General features: G+C 37.2%; 1 protein-coding gene across 1 annotated transcript in view; it reads left to right on the top strand.

Annotated features, from left to right (window-relative positions):
• The first annotated feature begins 14,820 nt into the window (after positions 1-14,820).
• The window catches only part of LOC133846953 (twitchin), a 64,141-nt gene continuing 56,687 nt past the window's right edge, over positions 14,821-22,274 (top strand). The window contains 3 exon segments of the mRNA XM_062281665.1: positions 14,821-14,929; positions 20,097-20,445; positions 21,597-21,618. Coding sequence (XP_062137649.1) covers positions 20,133-20,445; positions 21,597-21,618 — 335 coding nt within the window. The 5' untranslated portion in view covers positions 14,821-14,929; positions 20,097-20,132.

Below are 22,274 nucleotides of genomic sequence, written 5' to 3'. Positions count from 1 at the left end.
GAAAAATAAAGTTTTTTTCGCAGGTCATTAATTTTGTCCTTGGGATAATGTCGTCATAGAAATAGGCTAACATTTGACTTCATCTGTTTCATTTAAAATTTTAATTTATTTACGAAATATATAGTTTTCGCATGTCATTTATCCCGATTATCAGGGAACTGCGGTTTACCGATTAACTCGACAAAAACACGACATATTGAAATCTAAAAATATTGTCGTACCTTCAGTTTGGTGTAACAGATTTTCAATTTTTTCTATGTATAAGATTATCCGAAGAATAAATCTTCTAGTTTATGGTGGCTGGTGCCTTTTTAACATAATTAAAAGGGTATTATTATAACTTTACACTATGGGGCATTTTCTATTTTAGCTGGCATTTAATATTACGAGTAAATCATAAGAGATTTTTACTGCAGTTTTCGTTATTATGTGTGTTACTTTATTCCCAAGGAGTGTATCATAGAAAATTAGGCGTGGCAACACCTCTACCGCCTATAAAAATCAAAAAATTGAATATTACGGACACCTATGGAGTTAGTATTATAAAATTTTACACCACTATGTTCTTACCCTTCAGAACTCGACACGCCCCTTAAAATTTTTCCCCGCCCCTTCCGCCCACAACATTTTGAAAAAATTAAATATTTTGAGCAGTTTTAGAGCAAAATACCCCATTCTTGGTATACATAATGTAAATCCTATCCCGGATGTGCACTGCAAATTTTTTCCGATCGGATCAAAAACAAGGAAGCTATTCACAAAACATTGCTTCAGACGGCCCTTCTCTCTATTTCCTACAGAGCTCTGAAGAGCACAAATCGGTGTTGGAAAACGTGAGGTTCTCTGTGAAAAATGCAGAAAAATACAACTATTGGTGGATTAAGAATTGACAACACTACAACATACACTTGAAGGTTTTGCTAACTTCATTTTCAAAATCCTTTCCAAAGTTGAAAATTATTCTTCAAAATCCAGCTTAAAAAGCTTTTAAAAGTTTGCAAAATATTAGTATAAACACACACAATTTGATTAATTATTTGCATTTAACATATAGTATAAACATGTGAAATTATTATCCATCACTTCTTTTTTGTTAATAGCTTTCAACATAAATAAATGAATAACAAAGTTCACTCAAAAAATATGTGCATACTTAGCGCACGTGCATTCGTATGCAACAACTGACTTTACAGCTGTTATGCTCAAAAGCGCTGTTAGATATACATATTTTTAGTACGAGCCATAACAGTTTGATGTTCTGTTAATGCATTGACATTAACATTTTTCTAGTGGAACAATTTTCAAAAACGCCTAAATGACAGCTAAAATGGAAAATGCTCCATAGTGCTTTGTGCCGGCAGGAAATGTATGTAACAGGTAGAACAAGGCATCTCCAACCCTATAAAGTATATATATTCTTGATCAGCGTCAACAGCCGAGACGATCTAGCCATGTCCGTCTGTCCGTCTATGTGTCTGTCCGTATGAACACCTAGATCTCAGAGACTATAAGAGATAGAGCTATACTTTTTTCGACAGCATTTGTTATGTTTGCACGCAGATCAAGATTGTTTCAAATTTTTGTCACGCCCACTTCCGCCCCGCAAATCAAAAATCGAATAACAAGCGTAATTTTAAAGCTAAAGCTGCGAATTTTGGTATATACAATAATTACTATAGTAGTTATGATTCCTGAAAATTTGGTATAGGCGAGCATGTAGATACGTACATAGATGAAAACATACAAACACAGCACAGTGCAGCAAAAAGTGTGAAGTGTGTGATGTACGCTACGCGATGCGTCAGAACTTCGAATTTAAAATGAGCCGAACAGACTCTGGGTACAAAGATCGCCATGGCTGATTTTTCTAAATATCATTTACTGTCTCTGTCAATTTCCTTTTATTTTCTGGATAAAGATCTTTTTAAGGAATCGCAAATCAATTAACAAGTAAGAAAGCTACAGTCGAGTGTACTCGACTGTGAGATACCCGCTACCCAATTTGATTAAAAGCAATATATTTTGCGAAATTATTCTCAAAACATACCGAATATACTGCAAATATGCTAAAAAATATACCAAAGGGTATATGTGGTATATCAATACAGCACACCATTCAAAATATACCATAGACGGCACAATATACCAGATTGTCAGCCAAAGCAACTAAGACCCCTAGTAAGTAGGCGTTTTTGCCCATACAAAAGTGTTTCTTTTATAACTTCGACAATTTTTATCTGATCGCAACCAAATCTTCAGAAATCATAACTACTATAGTAGTTATTATATATTATAGCTCTATCTCTTATAGTCTCTGAGATCCAGTGTTTCATAAGGACAGACACACAGACGGACAGACGGACATGGCTATATCGTCTCGTCTGTTGACGCTGATCAAGAATATATATACTTTATAGGGTCGGAGATGCCTCCTTCTACCTGTTACATACATTTCCTGTCGGCACAAAGTTATAATACCCTTCTACCCTATGGGTAGCGGGTATAAAAAGGGTGTACATAATTTTAAATCCCGATTAGTAGTTTTTAGTATTTTGTTATTAATAGTTCAAAGAATGATATGATGTATTTAAATGATCATGTCCTATAGTATTTAAGCAAATGACTGAAAATTGTGCGTTCTTGTTCAGAATTAGTGGAAGTAAGAAGTAAGTATAGTAAGAAGTAAGTCATCGATTTAACATGTATTTTAATGAATTTCTCACAGCATAAAATCCTATCAATCCTGGCAAAATCGGATTCCTATCCAACTTCTAGTTCTGTCGGAGACGACCATTTTCTTTTATTTGCATACCACATTCGGGCAAATCGGTAATTTGCATTGATGTGCTAGTGGAAAGGCAACTTAAGCAGAAAATTTAACGACGCACTGCTGAGAATGTTAACTCAGCATTCCCTAGGAAAACAAGAAGCCAGCAAACTATGTATCTGCCGGCTACTTCAGGAAGTGCATCTGCGACACCTACAGGAATGCCTGTGGCTGCTTGAATCGCAGCCGCTGGAGGCACGAGTGCACTAGTTGCAATTGGTAGCAATTACACCCTGGCCCTGCAAAATCGGTGCGTTTCCAAAGCCAAGATAGTGTTAGCAAAGCAGTGTGAGACTCTGGTTGATATAAAGAATATCGCCGATCTGGAAGCGCATTTCAAAATGACGCAGACTTAAGTGCAGTTAAGTGATCCGTTGTTGAGTGGAAGCGCACCGTCAGTGTGAGTGAAACGCGATCAACGTTACGATGCCAATCGACAATAGCAGATCAGCGTCGACACACTTGAGTGGAAATCTGCCGCCATTTACAAGTGCGAATCAAACGGTACCTAATTTATGCGCGTCATCGGCAAGTGTAATTGGGCTGACATCGTCAGCCAACTGAAACTCACAAGAATAGCAGTGTACCTAAATGGAGAGGACGAAGGTGTTGATCTCACTCTCTTTGTTCGCTACCCACCCAGCCATAGTCTTCTAATGTATATTTAAGGGAAGACCCCAAAAGCAGCTTATTATTTACCCATTCTTAAAGTTTAATTAATCAAGCAGAAATAAACGGAAATGTAGTATATTCATAATAACGAATAGTTATTTTAACAAAATTTATCCATTTGGAAAATAAACTAGATTACAACTTAGTATTATGAGAATATGTGTACAAGTATATATTATAAGTATGAGTGGCCTTAAATATGTATAAGTAAATCGCTCAAGTATTTAGAATTTTTAATGTGTTTGGGCTCTCAGCAACTAGGTTTGAGAACAACTAGGTTATATCAAGTAGGTTTGAGAACAACTAGATGGTAGAGCAAGTAGGTTTGAGAACAACTAGATGGTAGAGCAAGTACGTATGAGAGCAAGTAGGTTTGAGAACAATTTCATTAGTACAGTTTTGTATTAGTTTATTTCACTGAGCAGTTTAATATCATTTTGTGGTTTTATTGTTAATTTTCACTGAATGTTTTATATATTGTATTCGCTTTGTTTCCATTTAAATAATATTGCAAAATACACTCAACAAAACATTCATTCTGATTTTCTTTCTCCGCGCCTGAAAAAGAAATCGCAATAGCGATACATGGCAATAAAATATACGAATATCAATGAAAAGGCAATCAGTTAACTTCTGCTTTTTCTTTGTTTTTGTCTTTATTAATCTCTGGACTAGGCAGATGAGTTGACTGATGCACTTGTCATCGCAAAATAAACGAAAAGAAAAGTTCGCAAGCCGCCGGCAATCACAGCGTGGCTACACTGGTCAACACAAAAGTGTTACCGATGTGGTAGCTAACGCCTTGCGACTTCCTTTTTCACTCAGCCAATTTTCCTCGATGAAGGCGTTCTCGACGATGTGGTGTTGTTGTTTTTGTTTAAATTTTGATTATTTTTAATTCTTTCACCAATATATGATTTGTCTGCACTTGATTGTTTTACGACAATTTGTTTTTTAAGTTATTAGGCACAGTAAAAAAAACAACAAAAAATGTTCGGTCGAGTGTATTGTCTTTTAATTTTATTCACTTATTATTTTTACACATACACACAATGTCTATATCGCTGCTTCAGTGTTTTTCTGCTCTTTTGCTCACTTTGTTCACTAACTTATTTATGCTTTTAATTACTATTTTTCTCACTATGTTAATATGGTTTTGGGCTTTCAGTATTTTACTTATTTTAAACTGATATTCAGCCGCAATTGTTGTTTGATTTTCTTAGCAATTTGCCCTCGCTATTTATGCACTGGCACTTCTTTTTTAATTTGTTATTTAATTATTTATTTTATTTAATTTGTTTCCTCCCCGTGTCGTGGTCTGTTCCCTGCTGCTGCTGTCTGTCGCCCTCCTTAGCCAGTTGGCTTTTTTGCAACTAATTATTTTTCTCTATTTTTATAATAATTACCTTGCCTGGACGGCACTTTGAAGTATTAGGTCAATGCCAGCTTTTTGTGGCAAAAGCGGCGGGGATGGACAAGATTATCCTCGATTAAGAAATTTTTATTTTCTTGGCCACGAGGCCTTAATACTTGGGTGGATATAATTTTTCTTCACAGAATATTCAAAGACGTCTTCTCCTTTGCGATCTTGATAGAAAAGAACCTTGATAGTGCAGATCTTAACGAGCCCAAGTGAAAGCGAAATTCACCGAATGGTGAATTTGCATCTGTCACTTACAACGCTGTAACTCTCCACTATCACATATCTAACGTACGCCTATGCGCGCCTAAATATTTAAATTCAAATTCTAACGTTTTATTGATTTTTGGGGATATTTTAAGTTTTTAAATTTTATTGTTATTTTTGTTTACTGTATGGGTCCATTAGAAGGGATCTCTCCATCGAAATCAACGACTATGGTTAGATATGGTAGATTTTCAGTATCAAGTGTTCGTAAACTGCCGGATCTGCCCGAGTTTGGAGGCAAACCAGAAGATTAGGCCGATATTTGCTTATGTGTTTACGAAAACCACAGCGGCTATGGTTGCACAAACATGGAGAACAACCAGAGTCTGCAGAAGCCACTAAAAGGTTATGCGTATGACACTGTCATTGCTAATCCACCCAAGCAACGTAAACGCAGTTTAAGAGCAGCTACGGTTCAAAGCGTGCGAGATCTGCATGCTATTGACGAACAACACTTGGCAAAGATCATTGTATTTGCTACCCAATGGAAAAATTTATTTTGAGCAACCCGACGCTAATGGAGGAACTGATCGCAAAGCCATCATCATCATCCATCAGGAAGGAGAGTTGAGTGGGCAAGACATGCCAGCACTCTGTAATTTTATCCAACTGTCACGCATTTCAATAGATGGCTCACTGAATTTGCAAATGTTGCGTGCACAATACCTGACGTCGAGATAAAGGATACGAAACGACACAGACCGACAGGAGTAACGTTGCAGCAAGCAGTGACAGCAAATGCTAGGTGGGTGGATGTGAAGGACGACATCACAGATTGCTGCACGAGACGTGGAATTCTTCGAGGAGAATGCCGCCACCAGTAAACGAAAACAGAAGGGAAAATAAGCCACAGCCAACGAGAGCTGTCCAAGAGTCCACGGAATGGAATCTGAGCTGCGTCGACTAAAAGCGGAAACGATTTCTCTTTGTATAATGCCCGTCACGCTATAGATCTGCCAGAGAACCTAAAACTTTAGTCCATCTACAAATCAGTGGAACGGAAAAACGCCAGCATTACAATTTGGAGAATGTACATTAAGTGCGTAATCTAAGCTTACCGATGCATAGCCTGCATTGAAGAGATTTTCAAAGAGTTGTTCCTAATGACCGTCTTCTAATTAAGACATTTGATAATGCAGTGCCGAAGCTTTAGCTTGGACTGGATCATGCTTATTTACGATGGTCTATAGAGAGTAGACAACAACGGGCCCTATGTATCGGCCCCAAGATGCGGTGGCTGGTCTTTGGTCCAACAAAGGATTGCAGAGGAGTGTCCTCACCGGTAGCCGAGTACTTCGAGATGGAGAATTTGGCGTGAAGCTCGCACCGGCTGTTGCAGCCAGTACGAACACATGAGCCCGAAAGATTTTCGAAGAGACCACGGTGAGACTTAAACAGAGATACCAGACAGGACTCTTTTGGAAACGCAATGACATTGTAATGCCACGGAGCTACGATATGGCGTAAAAGAAACTGGTGAATATTGAAAGAAAAATTAAACGTGATCCACAATTTGGCCTAGCGCATAGGAAATTATGAATGATTACGTTTATAAATTTATATTGCGCTTGGAGCTTGGAACAGAACGAGATACATTTAGACAACGAAGACAAACTATGGTATTTGCCACACTTCGCTGCAAAGAGTCCCAATAAGCCAGGCAAGCTGCGTCTGGTCCTCGACGCAGCGGCGAAAATTGGCGATGTATCGCTAAATTCGGTGCTGGACAAGGGTCAACACTACAAGCCGTTACCATCGGAGTCTTCGGCGATATCAAGCAGATGTTTTACCAAATCGTTATACGAGCAAGGGATAGATGTGCACAACGATATCTATGGCGTAATGGATGATGATTGTAATGACAGATGGCGCAGCCTGTTCACAGAGTACGGCATACTACGTGAAGACGATAAATATGATGGAGCGCCAACAAATGGATCCTTATGCGGTCAAAGCCATCATGGAATACCACTGGACGATTATGTAAATAGCTTTTCAACTGAAAAGCTATCAATGTAACGTCGCGTGTGAGGGCGATACATGCCAAAGATGGATTCGAGCTCTGCCAATTGGCATCCAGCTCGAAAGCCGTAGTGGATGCTTTAAGTAAATATGGAGCAGCTAAAAGTGTACAATGGCGTGAAGCTGAGGAGAAGATACTCGACATGAACTGGCAGCCAGCAACGGACAACTTCAAGTTCAACGTGAGATTGCACAAGGTTCCGAAGAGCGTGATGACTGGCAAAAGAAGTCCTGCAAAAGGGAGTTTCTGAGCGTGCTTATGTCAACGTTGGATCATGTGGATTTCCTGTGCTGTCCTATGATTATCGCCAAATGACTGCTGCGAGAGATTTGTCGAAGAGGGATTCACTGGGATGAATCTCTACCGAATGGAATCAGCAACACCTTTGGTAATTGGTGTCAAGGGATCGCAATCGTGGAGCGATTTCGATGAACACTATTTTAGACCAGAAGAGGTTTTGGACACTCAATTGCACGTTCACGTACATTTTGTGTGTGCAAAAACAAAATGTGCTTCCATGCGCACAATGTCCCTAAACCGTCTGGAGTTGCAAGCAGTTGTTCTGGGCACGAGATTGGTCAACACTGTTAGGCAAGAGCATAGCATCGCCATAAGTGAAACCATGCTCTGGTCCGATTCTCAAACAGTGCTGCATAAGCAGTGCACACCTCTGATACAAACAATTTGTCGGTAACCGTGTGGCAGAGATTTTGGAATCGACAGACATCTCTCAATGGCGCTGGGTACAAACAGCCGGCAATGGGCGGTTGACGACGCAACGCGGGCGCAATCAAACATGGATTTAAGTCAAGAGTCACGGTGGTTGAACGGCCCCAAAGTCCTGCGAGATCCCATTGGATATTGGCCACAAGCAAAAGCACTGAGTGTTTTGAGTAAGTGAATTTGCCTTAATCACTTCGCATATATATAATATTTTCAGAGATTCTCAAGCTATACACGTCTGCTAAGTATCACCGCTTGGGTACAGCGAACTACTGAACGTTATCATGCTTTACATGTTAAAGGGCGCATCCAGTATAGCAGATGATGGCGCCTCTGCCCTAGGATCGCCTCAAAGCCTATACCTTTGGACCGGTACTTGTGGTAGCCGGTCGCCGTAAGGAGAAGAGATGGGTCCCCTTGCTTACATACCTGAAAACAAGATCGATTCATCTGAAGACGAAATACGACCTGTCGACGGATGCCTCCATAATTGCAATGCGCAATTTTATGTGTACCAGTTATGTGGACCAGTTAAGAGACGAGAGGCCATGAAATTCGAAGAAGTCTTGGAGGCAGAGAAGATTCAAGAAGAATTGACATCCCAATCAATTTGAAGGAGGCGTATGGGAAAGTATGGTGTAGTCCGTCAATAGAGCAACGCGACATACGTTAAAGGATATGTCACCTATGGAGCAAGTGCTGCAGAGCCTTTTTAAAGAGTCGGAGAACATCATCAACTCTCGTCCGCTTACCCACTTGCCGCTAGCGGATCAGGAGGCGCATCTGACACCAAACGATTTGGTGGTGGGCATATCGAATACCCAAATACGAGAGTCGTCGAGGAACTGAAGCTTGACAAATGCATGATGAGGATCGATCCTGGAGAAGATGGGTCGCCGAGTATCTACGCTTGTGCGACGAGAGAAGTGGTGCACACGCACCGATCCGATGCATATAGACGATGTGGTTTATCTTTGTAATCCAGTCATTGCAGGCAGAGATTGGCGTAGGGGAATCTTCGAGGAGATATACACTGAAGTTGATGGAGTGCCTAGTCGTGCAAGTGTGCGCATAGCAGAAGGAGACCGAAACCGAGAGATGATGCGCCTCGTCCCCAAGCTGGCTCTTTTAGATGTAAGTGAAGCGGGCACTTCACGGATGTGGATGTCGCGAAGCGATGTAAATAAGTTTGAATCCTGATTAGTAGTTTTTAGTATTTTGTGATCGATAGTTAAAAGAATGACCATTGTGACGGTCACATCCTATAGTATTTAAAAAGCTGACTGAATATTGCACGTTCTAGTTCAGAATTAGAGGAAGTCACTGCGGTAAGAAATAACATAAGTCATAGATATCATTTCTCACAGAATAAATATACTAAATAAGTTTTATATTGGTGCACATTAACATAATTGGACGCTTCGAAACTCATCCCCGACCCGTCCTTTCCTAGGAACACCGCCAAGTCCCACCATCCACTGCATCGGCGGCTCGTTGTCCTCTGCGATGACGACGAGCTCTCAGACTTGAAGATTTGGCTGCGACTGGTCCCACTTGGCACGTCCTGCAGGCTTTCGGAGTCGCGAACTGCGCTCTCCTTGCCCTCGACTGAGCTCCTCCAGATGGCGACTTGCTCCGACGAATTCGTCGCGTTGTCGCAATGGGCTCAGCTCGGGTATCCTTTTCGACTAACAAACCTTTACAAAGCCATTAGAAATGTATTAGTTGACAAATCAGGTACAATTTTTAAATGAACCGTGGGCGGAGCGCTCGGAGCTGTGTAAGCAGCAGAGGTTTGCATTTAAAACAACGGACAACAGCTCTTGAGCATTGACTAACCAAAGTCGTTCGCTAACAATGCTCACGAGCGCTCTTGGGCCAGCATGTCAGTTGGTCAGGTGAAGGTATCTCACATAGCTACGAGCAAATTGTGAGTGCTTCGACAAGAGGAATGGAAACTTAGCATCATACGAAACAGGAGCATTTACCAGTCGCCCCCAACTACCAAGATCCTTCATACTCATGTATGAAAGGATTGAGTCGTTGTAGACTCCAGCTCACACGTGCACTCTTACATACCCTATCTATATCTTCTCTGCATTCGAAACTCTGCATAACTTCTACGATTTTATCGAATGCTTCTTTCAGTTCTGATCCCGGTGGAACCAGTTCAAATTGAACTGTTTTGTCACATAAGCGAACACAGACTTGTGTGCGACGAAAAATTTTCGATCGATTCCACTAGATCTGACTTTACCATCATAGCTGTCAGTCCAACAGTTGTTTTGCGCACTTCCAAATTGCCCGTCTTTTCAGAGACGAAATGGTGGTTAATTGGCCATGCGTCGTGTGGTTCCTTTAAGAATGACGGACCACTGAACCACATTGACGCGCACAGTTCAGTCACATCGCAACCTCTCGATACAATGTCTGTGGGGTTCTGCTTAGATGGAATATAACGCCATTCCGCGCTCTCTGACCACTCTTGAATGTCGGCATATCGATTCGACACGAATGTCGTGAGAGTGGAAGGATGTGACCAGATCCAATGAAGAGTGACTTTCGAATCTGATCAAAAACTGTCCGTTTAATTGGTGATCGGATCAACCTGCGGATGCGGTGGCAGAGTTCTGCAAGAAGGTGAGCTGCACACAACTCAAGTCTAGGAAGGGTCTTAGTTTTGAGGGTCGCTACTTTTGATTTGGAGGTTAGTAACGATGTTTCGTATATTTTTATAACTTGGGAATTTAATTCACAAATGCCAAGCAAGCTGATGCACAAGTCTTCTCTACACAAATGCAGTCACTGAGCTAGTTCCTCAATCACAAAATTAATTTGTGACCCAGAATCCAACAACGCTCGGGCTAAGACGAAATCGCCTGTGTTCGTCTTTATTTTATGACTGCTGTGACCAGGATCACTTTATCCGACACGGTCGCATGCCTTGCATGCGAAGTGGATGGACGATCAAGCTCAACAGCGGAGGGACTAGGGGTGGTGACACTCTTCTATTTGTAGTTGCAGAATATATGTGAAGCAACGTATGATGTGAACGGCTGCAACCACGACACTTTTTTGCTTTACATTTGGCGACAGTGTGACCCTTCCGAAAACTATTTATGCATAATGCAGTTGTTTTGGCGTGGTCTCTGTTTAACTGCCAAGGCAGCAAACATAGAGCAACTTACTATGGCATGATCTTCGGAATTGCAATACAAGCAGATCTTTTGATCAATTTTATCTTCAACAGTCGTACACGAAAACGAGCTTTTATTAAACTGTTTGGCCGAAACGGCTTGACTATCAGACTTGGTCGAATTCTCACCTGACAAGTGCTGATATCGACGATTAAACGCAGTTTCACACTAACTTTATAATGGAATCTTCGTGTAATCTGTGGCTGCTCATCCCGCTTCTTTTATATTCATCAACTTTGTGCATGACTAGGTGAATGAGGATTGCATTTGCAATCTTCTTATCATCACCTATCGACAATAATGATTCGTATATCGCAGAGACAGTGTCAATCAAGTTTCTCAATGCTGAAGAGGAGGGCTGCAAAATCTTTTCATTAAATTCATTAAATACTTTCATTAAATATCAGAAAATTCTTGTAATATACTCTTTTCGAACTTGCCATTGCTTTCTCATACTATAGTTGTCCTCGGTGACTTGAAACGCTCTCACCGTTCCAAAAGCCTCACCAGAGAGACATGAATTGAACTTCTCAATGCGCAGAATCGAATGGTCATTGTCAAACAAACTGATAAAATTTTTAAACTTGGAATACTTTCCGCTGAACTTCTATGACAGACGGGTGTGAGGAGCGGCAATCTGCTGAATCGATACATTAGCGGATGAAGTATCGGCAAACGATTTCACTACCGCCTTCAGCCTTGCCTTGCAGAAATGCAAATCTCTTTTAACTCGCAACGATATTTGTCAAATGTCTCTATCCTGCTTTGATATTTGAGAGCACTTTTAAATGCGAAGACAACAGCTCGAGCCTGCACTCTAACTCTGTCAAATCGCGGCCAATAGTCTCATCGAGAATTTGATCATGAATCCTGCTAATGCTCTTCACGCAAATAGCAAGTTTCTTCCTAGAGCCTTCAAGAGATTCTTTCGAATTCATTATTAAACTATTAAACGAGACGAGAAAATAAAAGACAAAAAAATAAAAATACAAAATAAAATCTTGCTGTTACAATATCTTTGTTGTGCAAAACGAAAACGACAAGAATAACGACGCGCTGTAACGTCTGATACTCGACTAATTACAATGTTAAGTTACATTAAGCCTAACTTAACTAAAGTGGCGAAGCGAGGCGAATTCGCTCAGAGAGCAACATGAGAGCTTTATTGAGCTCTCGCTTTGCCCTAATTCTATCAACTTCATTGAATTCCTAAATTAACTTAACCAATTGTGCCAACAAATACATATTTTTACCAAAATTTCCATATAAATGAGCACTGTTTCAATTGGCTACTCAATTAGTGGAGACGCACTTGGTTTCATGGAGAGGGATACACGCCATGATGCTATTTCACTTCAAGCCAAGTTTGCTCTGTGTTTAGTGTAAATTTAATATAAATTATAAATTATTTTAGGTTCTTAGCATCCGGAGATTTGAAATGTCACGTCAGTGGTATATATATATAATTGAAATTGTGGTCGATGCATTATGACTCGTCTTGAAGGCCTATGGCCGGAGGCAAATATGCAAAAGTGGACAGATGACTTCATGGCCAAGTGGAACTTTTCACATACTGTTGGATCGCGCACGCTCACTGCAGATAAGCGAATGTTTAATTATAGGCTTAATCGAGATCGCATTTGCATTTATATTTTTCGTAATTTAAGAACAAAATGGATGGTGGTCCAGAGAAATTTGCGTTGTTACTCAGAAGAGCGCAAAATATTGTTGTTGCTTGCTGTTCTCTGAAAATTTTTCTGATCTGTTTGAATCCTACAGATTATAAAGCAATTGTATATCGAAATGTTAAGTTAAATGAAACATCTCCGTCAGCAGCAAAAAATGGATGCCAGCTAGACTATCCAAAATTCATTAGGAATATAGCGAATGAATATACAAACTCAAATGAGGGCTCCGTCCCTTGGCGAAATGAGTCTGCCGGCATTTCGCAACAATAAAAACAAGTAATAAATCTACAGTCGAGTGTGCTCGACTGTAAGATACCCGCTACCTATTTTGAATAAAACCAAAATATTGCGGTATTTTCAAAATATACCGAAAATACTATATAATACTAAAAATATACCAACTGGTATATTTGGTATATCGACCAAATTCAAAATATACCATAGTCGGCACAATATACAAGATTGTCAGCCAAAGCAACTAAGACCCTAATAAGTAGGCGTTTTTGGTCTTTAATAACTTCATCAATTTTTTATGATCGCAGCTCTAGCTTTATGTTATTACGCTTGTTATTCGATTTTATTGATTTGCAGGGGCGGAAGTGAGGGTGGCAAAAATATGAAACAAAATTGATCTGCGGGCAAACATAAGAAATGCTGTCGAAAAAAACTATAGCTCTATCTCTTATACATAGTCTCTGAGATCCAGTACGGACGGATGGACAGACGGACATGGCTATATCGTCTCTGCTGTTAGTGCTGATCTAGAATATATATACTTTATAGAGTCGGGGATGCCTTCTTCTAACTGTTCCAAACATTTCCTGCCGGCACAAAGTTATAATACCCTTCTACCCGATTTTCAACGCCAGAAGATGCTGTTGAAGCGTTCAATGACCATGTTTTGGAAGTGCCGCAATCGGAGTGGTAAAAGTGCTTCGACAATTATAATCTTGCTGAAGAATAGTTTGAAAACAAGTAAGAAAGTTACAGTCAAGTGTGCTCGACTGTGAGATACCCGCTACCCAAATTTAATAAAGCCAAAATATTGCGCTATCATTTTCAAAATATACCGAAAATACTAAAAATACTAAAAATATACCAAATGATATGTTTGGTATATCGATATAGTTCACCATTCAAAATATACCATAGACGGCACAATGTACCAGATTGTCGGCCAAAGCAACTCAGACCCCTAGTAAGTAGGCGTTTTTGTCCATACAAAACTATTTCTTTAATAACTTCCACAAATTTTATCTGATCGCAACCAAATTTTCAGGAATCATAACTACTATAGTAATTATTGTATAAACCAAAATTCGCAACTCTAGCTTTAAAATTAAGCTTGTTATTCGATTTTTGATTTGCGGGGGCGGAAGTGGGCGTGGCAAAAATTTGAAACAAACTTGATCTGCGTGCAAACATAACAAATGCTGTCGAAAAAATTATAGCTCTATCTCTTATAGTCTCTGAGATCTAGGTGTTCATACGGACGGACGGACAGACACACAGACGGACAGACGGACAGACGGACAGACGGACATGGTTATATCGTCTCGGGTGTTGACGCTGATCAAGAATATATATACTTTATAGGGTCGGAGATGCCTCCTTCTACCTGTTACATACATTTCCTGCCGGCACAAAGTTATAATACCCTTCTACCCTATGGGTAGCGGGTATAAACAATAAATCCATTTTTGATGATAAATATTTGCATTTTCATTATTAGGCCAGAAATATATAATATATAGCGGGAATAAATTGTGTCCTTAATTTGTCATATCGTTTGTAATCAGTGTTTCACGCAACTATACATACCATACTTTTTTTTATCTTTTTCTTAAAAGCACCTAACTGCCTGTCTATTCGGTCGTGTGTGCATGTATTGTGCTGGATGTGTACATATGTACATGTATAAAAGAGAACGAATGAATAGAATAAAATGAGAGCAGATATTGAGAACTTTTAATGAAATTTTGACTCAAAGTCGTATCTTGATTATTGAGGGAAAATTCAGTAATAGTTTAACACTCGGGGAGTTCGCTTCGTTTTGCACGCAAGGATAATTTTGTGCTTTTTATATTGCACCGTGTTATCTGTAGTCAAGTTGTACGTATCGACTTAATTACACACACTACACATAATCAAAATGCAAATGATCATATATAAATATTTATTTATTTAATAATTAACATATTTTACATAAATATGAATAAGAATATGAGTGGAAAATTGTGAATTCATATTTACCAAGTGAGAGTGCCAATAAAGTGATCTCATATAAATTTTAAAATAAATAGAATTCAACTGTTATGTCTTCAATGATTTTTATAAGAAAGAAATTTTATATGTAAATGAACACGCATATATGCGCGTATGCGTAGCGGTATCTGTATATATGTATGTATATGTACATATGTACATACATATTAAAATCTAAACAGCTGCGTCTATTCAAGGAATTGTGTAACGGTTGTGGGGCTTATAAATAGAAATGTTTCGTCGTTTATACCAAAATCCCCAGAAAAAGTAAAAAGCTCTGTTACCAGCTAAGTAATTACTATGTATATTTAATTGTATATCTATATTTAACGAGATGACCACATTTATAACAGACATATCCATAAGTGTATTTAGCGCCCAATAATATAAATGAATGAGTGCATCGACTAGCGGTTTTTGTATATATGTATGTACATACATATGCCTCTATTCCAATTTTTTTGGCAAAAATTTGTTTTTATTGAGAAAATGAATGTACAAAATTATCACTATGTTCTTGAACTTCAATTTTAGAAGTTTGGAAGGGTTCGTATGTCCATGTTCAGTCTATGTTCAGGTTTCATTTATTCTTATATACATAAGAAATATTTATGTACAAACATATATACATGTGTAGTTTGTCTGTATAGCGTACGGTGACGGCGGATGTCTAAAATAAACTGGGCAACTCATTAAAAATTTCATTTTAGCTTTTCGACTTTTAAACCGATAGAGAGAAAACGATCAAATTTCCATTTTCCAAAAAATATTGATGAGTCGTGTGCAATACTTCAACTAGACCTAAATATATGTATGTACATGTGTACATATGTACATACATTTATGTGTATTGCATGTGCAGATTTGCATTTATTGGCTAATTAATTTATTTGCTGTGTGCTAATTAAAAAATGTTTCACACAGGAAGGTCTGGTTGTTATAGGGTAGAAGGGTATTATTATTGTGGATACATACATTTATACATAACTACATACATAATATATGTACATACATATATGTACATATTCATCAACAGCCGAGAACATTTAGACCTGCACGCCTGTTTGTCCGTATTGGCAACTAGATTTCCGAAAGTATAAAGAGAGATACAAATATACTCAGATCAATTTTCATTTTATTTTGCCACGCCCACTTCCGTTTCTGTTCATCGAAAAACTCGAATAAAAGTCGTAAAAATAGTAAACCTGCTGTAGAGGATGCTGGAATGTGAGTTACCCGCTCACTTAACCTTCTATCCTCACAGACACATTTCATAAATAATTTCTAACTATTATATACCCGCTACCCATAGGGTAGAAGGTTATAATAACTTTGTACCGGCAGGAAATGTATGTAACAGGTAGAACGAGGCATCTCCGACCCTATAAAGTATATATATTCTTGATCAGCATCAACAGTCCAGACGATATAGCCATCCGTATAAACAGCTATACCGCAGAGACTATAAAATTTGTTTTAAATTTTTCCACTCTCACTTCCGCCCCGCAAATTGACAAAACTCAAATAACAAGCGTAATTTTAAAGTTATATCATATCAGCTATTTCAATAATAAGTGCTAGGTAATGAATGCCATTTTATCTAGTGTGGCCATACATTTTTCATAGTGATTTTGTTACCAACATTTCCTACTGTATCATAGAAAATTTCTGAAAAGTAGAATCTTCCTCATTCTATAAGTGGTTGTGTGGAAGAGAACGACGGCTTATGGTAATCAGCTGATTATTGCACTTCCAAATTTTTAGCTCACAATTATTTGAAATTGCTTGCCATTCTTTCAAAAGCAAAAAATAGAGGAAGGTTTAGAGAAAATAGCCGAACTGTTCAAATTCACCACATTGATCTTTTCAAAACGAGTTCATTAATATAATAAAAACACAAATAAATATAGACAACTAATTAATAAGATGTTAAATATAAAGACCAAAATACTTTTAAATGCACCCAGTGTCGCATTGTTTAATAAATCACTAATATTCCGTTGATTTTATTTTACCTATGATATTTTTTTTCTGCATCAGTTTGTCTAAAAACAAATGCTTGAATTGCATTATTCAAGTTTTTGAGCTTAAGTTTAATTAGGGTATCACCACTAACCATATAATACTTACATATGTAGATATTTTAACTCTTGAAGCAAAACGTTTCATTCGTGGAATGCTGCAATTAGAACCGAATTCGAGGGCTGCGCGCAACTTACCGTAACTTCAGTCGCATGAGAGTGTCCAAAAAGAATTACGGCTTCATTAATTTAAAATTGTAATTTTTAAAACCAAATATGTATATGTAATTATTCTCGATCCGGAATCGAACTCGCACACCACTTGCAAACTATCAGCAGAGCCAACGCAGACCTTATTCAGGCGCCATTTAACTGCAAACATCTAAGACTCGAGCAATTGCTGTCGTCTTCATCTTCGAGACTTGCGAGGCAACTGCACGTTGCAACACTTCACATTTATATCAGTGATGTCATTTCCGCTTTTTCCCGTCAGATCTGGATTTTTTGAAGCTTGATTGCGGGAAAAATATGAAAACAGCGGGCAGCGGGAATTCTGGCTTTTGAGCAAAGTTACGCAGCTTTTTTTAGTTTAGTTTCATTCAAATTTTAGAGATGTTTAAATTGAATTTAACGGCTGAAATGTTAAAAATGTATTTCTCTCGACAAAATATCGATATTTACTTGTATCGAATAACTTCCCTCAAAAGTTCACACCTAAATTGGAGCGTCTTGCATTACTTATATTCTGAAATTCGCATGCGCTATTCAAATTAACGATGCCAAAGGAAACTTATAAGCAAAAGTGAGAGATGTCTGGCTGCAGAGCACAGAATTCAAGGAGTGGATGAGGAAGGATCCTACAGACCTCACGCGGGTGTTTTGCAGCTATTGCAATTGCAGCATAACTGCAAAATTAAGCGACTTGCGTGCACATGCTGCTACAAAAAAACACACCAGTGCTATGGAGGGCTTTGTGCAAAAAATAAAATAAATTTTGCTAAAACGCCATCAAAAACAATTGAGCAGGAGGTAGCGCTGTGCCTATTTGTTGCTCAACATAGCGCAATAGCCCCTGTAAATCATTTGAGTGACCTTTGTCAAAAAAGTTTGATGACAGCAACACCACGTCAAAAATAAAGATCCACCGCACAAAATGCACATACATAATTAAAAATGCATTGGCTCCCCACTTCATTATACATATTACTTATTTTTAAAATTGTTTCAGTTGATATTTTTTTCACTGTAATGACATCCGTTAGAGAATTACCCATATATTTTATGTTAAGTTAAGTGGAACTCAGGGTTTATTCATGAAAAACATACAGCACATTGCCTTATAAAAGTCAGTTTTTTCTTAACTTTTTTTCTCTGGTATTCCGCTTTTTTAGCTTTTTTTCGTTGATCCAGCTATTTTTGCTCTGAAAAAATGACACCACTGATTTATACACGTACCAATATAGATTGGTGAGCATGTAAATACATAGACACATTCATACAAATGAAAGCACAGCGCAACGAAATACGATCGTGCTCATCGTTCCGCATTCGATCTACGACTGAACTAAGTGTGTGACGAACGCTGCACGCTGCGCGCTGCGCTAGAACTTCGAAATGAGCTAAAGAGGCTCTGGGGTTTTAATCACAGCTCTCGGCTCTTCTGGGGTCGCAATAATTCTGTTGCGAATGATACTTTTGCTTCAAGAGTTAAAGCATCTATGTATGTATTATATGGTAAGTGGTATCACCATTGGTGATGCCAATTTGTCCTTTTCCGGACAGATCTGTCCTGTTTTTAACGCTTCATCCGGAAAAATTGAAAATCATCCGCATACCTGAAATCTGTCCTATTTTTGGATATTTCATCCGGAAATCTGTCCTTTTTAAATCTAATATTAATTCTTTATTTTTCTAAAATAGTTGCTTTCGCGCTCCAATTTAAATTTATTATCAGCTGTAAAATAGGAAACAGGTGGCAACTTTTCACATCTGCCATACTTATATCGAGTTTGGTAAAAATTAATCGAAAAACTCTATTTACAGTTTACGTGCACTCTCTGTTTCGGTACTGAACACACAATTTCAAAATTTGTATTATTAAATTAAAAATGTCAAAAAAATGTAAAAGCAAAAGTTTCGGGACTGTTGGCTACTGCAGCCCGATTTTAAAGATTGGATTAGCCAACATAATTCAGACATTAACAAGGCTTATTTCAAATACTGCAAATGCAGTATTAACTGTAAAATTGACCTAATAAGAGTGCACATGACGACAAAAAACATACACAAAATACATCAAGTTTAGTGAAACAAAGTAAAATTTGTTTCGAGCCGGTCAAATCTTCAGAAACTTGTCGCCAACAAGCTGCGATAGCTATGTAACCACCTAAGTGTATTAGTAAAAACACATTTTGACGCCAAGAAGGTTAAATTGCACAGAACCAAGTGCACTAACCTTATTAAAAATGTAATGTCTGACAGACACTCTGTGCCTGAAAAGTATCTCCAAATAATTGGCTCTATTGTTACTTATGAGGACAGCAATAATGACGAAGGAAAAATAATTGAAGCTGCCTTAAAACTATTATCTTAATAATAAAAATTAAATTACTGTAAACAAACTTTTTGTCCCTTTTTCTTTTCCTTTCTTTCTATCCTTTTATAATATTTTCATCCTATTTTTCCTGTTTTTTTCTCAATCTGTCCGTGTTTTTCGAAAAATATTGGCATCACTGATCACCATTAAAACATTATTTACCGACGATAACTATCGAGATTGCAGAGTCGTCTTCGATTGCGATTCGAAAGTGCTCACCCATCGATAGGTACGGATTGTATTATCGATTCAAAGAAACAACACAATTTTATCGAAAGAAACGTACTAAAACGTTTATTAACAATCTGTTAAATTAAGCTATGTTTGTTTCTAATTTAGAATTAACTTTTAATATGGCAATACGTCGTTCATTAATTTTATTTTTAAAAAATTTAAGGGCCTGACCCGTTGACGATTAAAGAGAACCTTCAGCATGGGGGTGGCTGAAGATTTCGCTCCCAGCTTTGTGAAAAAGCCACAATTGCATCAGGAAGACGATGGCAATCGTTTGATATTCGAATGCCAACTTTTGTCGGCTCCAAAACCGGATATCGAATGGTTTCGAAGTGATAACAAATTATCAGAGGATGGTCGAACCAAATTCAAAATCCAACCAATTGGAGACAACAAATTTACGGTAGTATTAGAATTGGACGATGTCGTTGAAACAGATGCAGGCCTTTATAAGGTTAAAGCAAAAAATAAGTCGGGAGAAGTATCCGCATCAATTAATTTAAACTTCACACGTAAGTCAACATATAAAGCATAATATTCTTATATATTTTGTAATCCCATTTAGGCTTCTGTTTTCTCACATATAAGTTACTAAATATAACTAACTGACTGAACTATAAAATAAAGTCCAAACCATAAGATGAAGTAGATTGTAAATTTATACTGCACAATTCTGACAAGTTCACTACTAAGTGAATTAAATATACATATTCCATGTGGTTTAGTTTTGAAGATAGAACTAAAACCCACAAAATTTCAGTTCATATTAAAATTTTTAAATTTGGGAATTGGCTTGAAAGTTGAGTGTCGGTCACTGTGTTCTGTATTCTTATTTCGAATTTTTCTATTTTAAGGTATGTAAAAACAATCGCTATATTTTCAATGTATAGTATAAGAAATAGAATTGCATTTTCAGGCTATTGTTGAGAAAAAAAATATTCTCATTAAATTTTTTAAAAATTTGTATGTTGTATGTCCTTTTACCTGCTTGGGCACAGAAAACATCATTGCAAACTTTTTTTCCAATTTTAATATGTAATTTCAAATTCCTTAGGTTGTCTGTTCAATGACATAAAAGAAATACATTTATTAATTCGTGATTTTATGGAATATTGACTCTTAATGTGGTGTTAACAATTTTAAAACAAACTCAGTCTGCAGAGGACATATACTCAAATAGTTTATAAAATACAGACACAAATGAACATGTACATAGTATATCAAGTGTTGAAACTTGTCAAATATGTGTTATGTACTCCATGGGGTTTGGTTTTGTTTAGAGTTTTATTGGGCCATTTATCGTAACCTAACAGATCGAAAATTAATCATTTTTAATGTTAAATATAAATCAACCCTATGAATCGATAAATTCAATTTTGAATTCTTTCCAATTCAGACCATAATGCAAGAATTTTGATCTTCAAATTTTAAATCATAAATTTGGAATTGCATAGAATTACAAAGAAAATGGCAATAATTAATTTATTGTCTTGAGGTCTAACACATATTTAAAAATGCTTTATGGTGTTAGCCACGCAGATAGTTTACATTTTTTTGAAATTTTTTTTTTTTTAACATTTTATTCAGTTCAATTTAGGTGTTTGATTTCACATTTTTCATTCATATTTTTATGTATTTATGCTCCTCCCACATTATTGTACAGCTGCTGACGAACCAAAAGAAAAGTAAGCAACTTTATTTCAATTTGTTTTAAACATTTTTGTTTTTAATAATTCCTTTGTAACAATAATCTTTTTAATATTAATATTAATTTAAGAATAATTAAATCGTGCTTGCCTCCGTCATTGCTTAAAATAGAAACTAATCTACCATAATTTTTAATTTATTAATGCTATTCAAATACTTTTTATAAGTGGGAAAGTTTTGTCTTCTTGAAGACATAAGGTGAGTTGAGAAATGTTTGGCAGATATTTATATGTTGTGCTGTTCAGACAATAAATTTATTGTCTAATTATATATGTATGTAATACTATATATTATATAAGTGTTCCATTCCAATCAGGTTCCGTTGTTACAACAATTAAAAAATTGTTTTCGATGTGGAAAGTATTTCTTGAAATATACTATACCCTCAGGTTGCTAATGAATATTTCTAAAAAAAAAAATGCCATCACTGCCTATTTAATAAATGTAATATAAAAAATTAGATGAAATCACATTCATTGCCAAGCACATATTGCAATTAGGCTCCAAAATTTTTTAATTTTCTTTCTTTTAATTTTGTAATATAAATTATTAATATTGATGCTTTCTCCACTTTGTCGATTTGAGTGCGGAATAATAAGTTGTCTATTTTTCGTATGTGAAACTGCTGATTTGA

Source organism: Drosophila sulfurigaster, chromosome 4, assembly GCF_023558435.1.
Source record: "Drosophila sulfurigaster albostrigata strain 15112-1811.04 chromosome 4, ASM2355843v2, whole genome shotgun sequence".
Classification (NCBI taxonomy): Eukaryota; Metazoa; Arthropoda; class Insecta; order Diptera; family Drosophilidae; genus Drosophila; species Drosophila sulfurigaster.
Note: the sequence above shows the minus strand (reverse complement) of the source record. Positions and strands in the feature narration are given on the sequence as shown.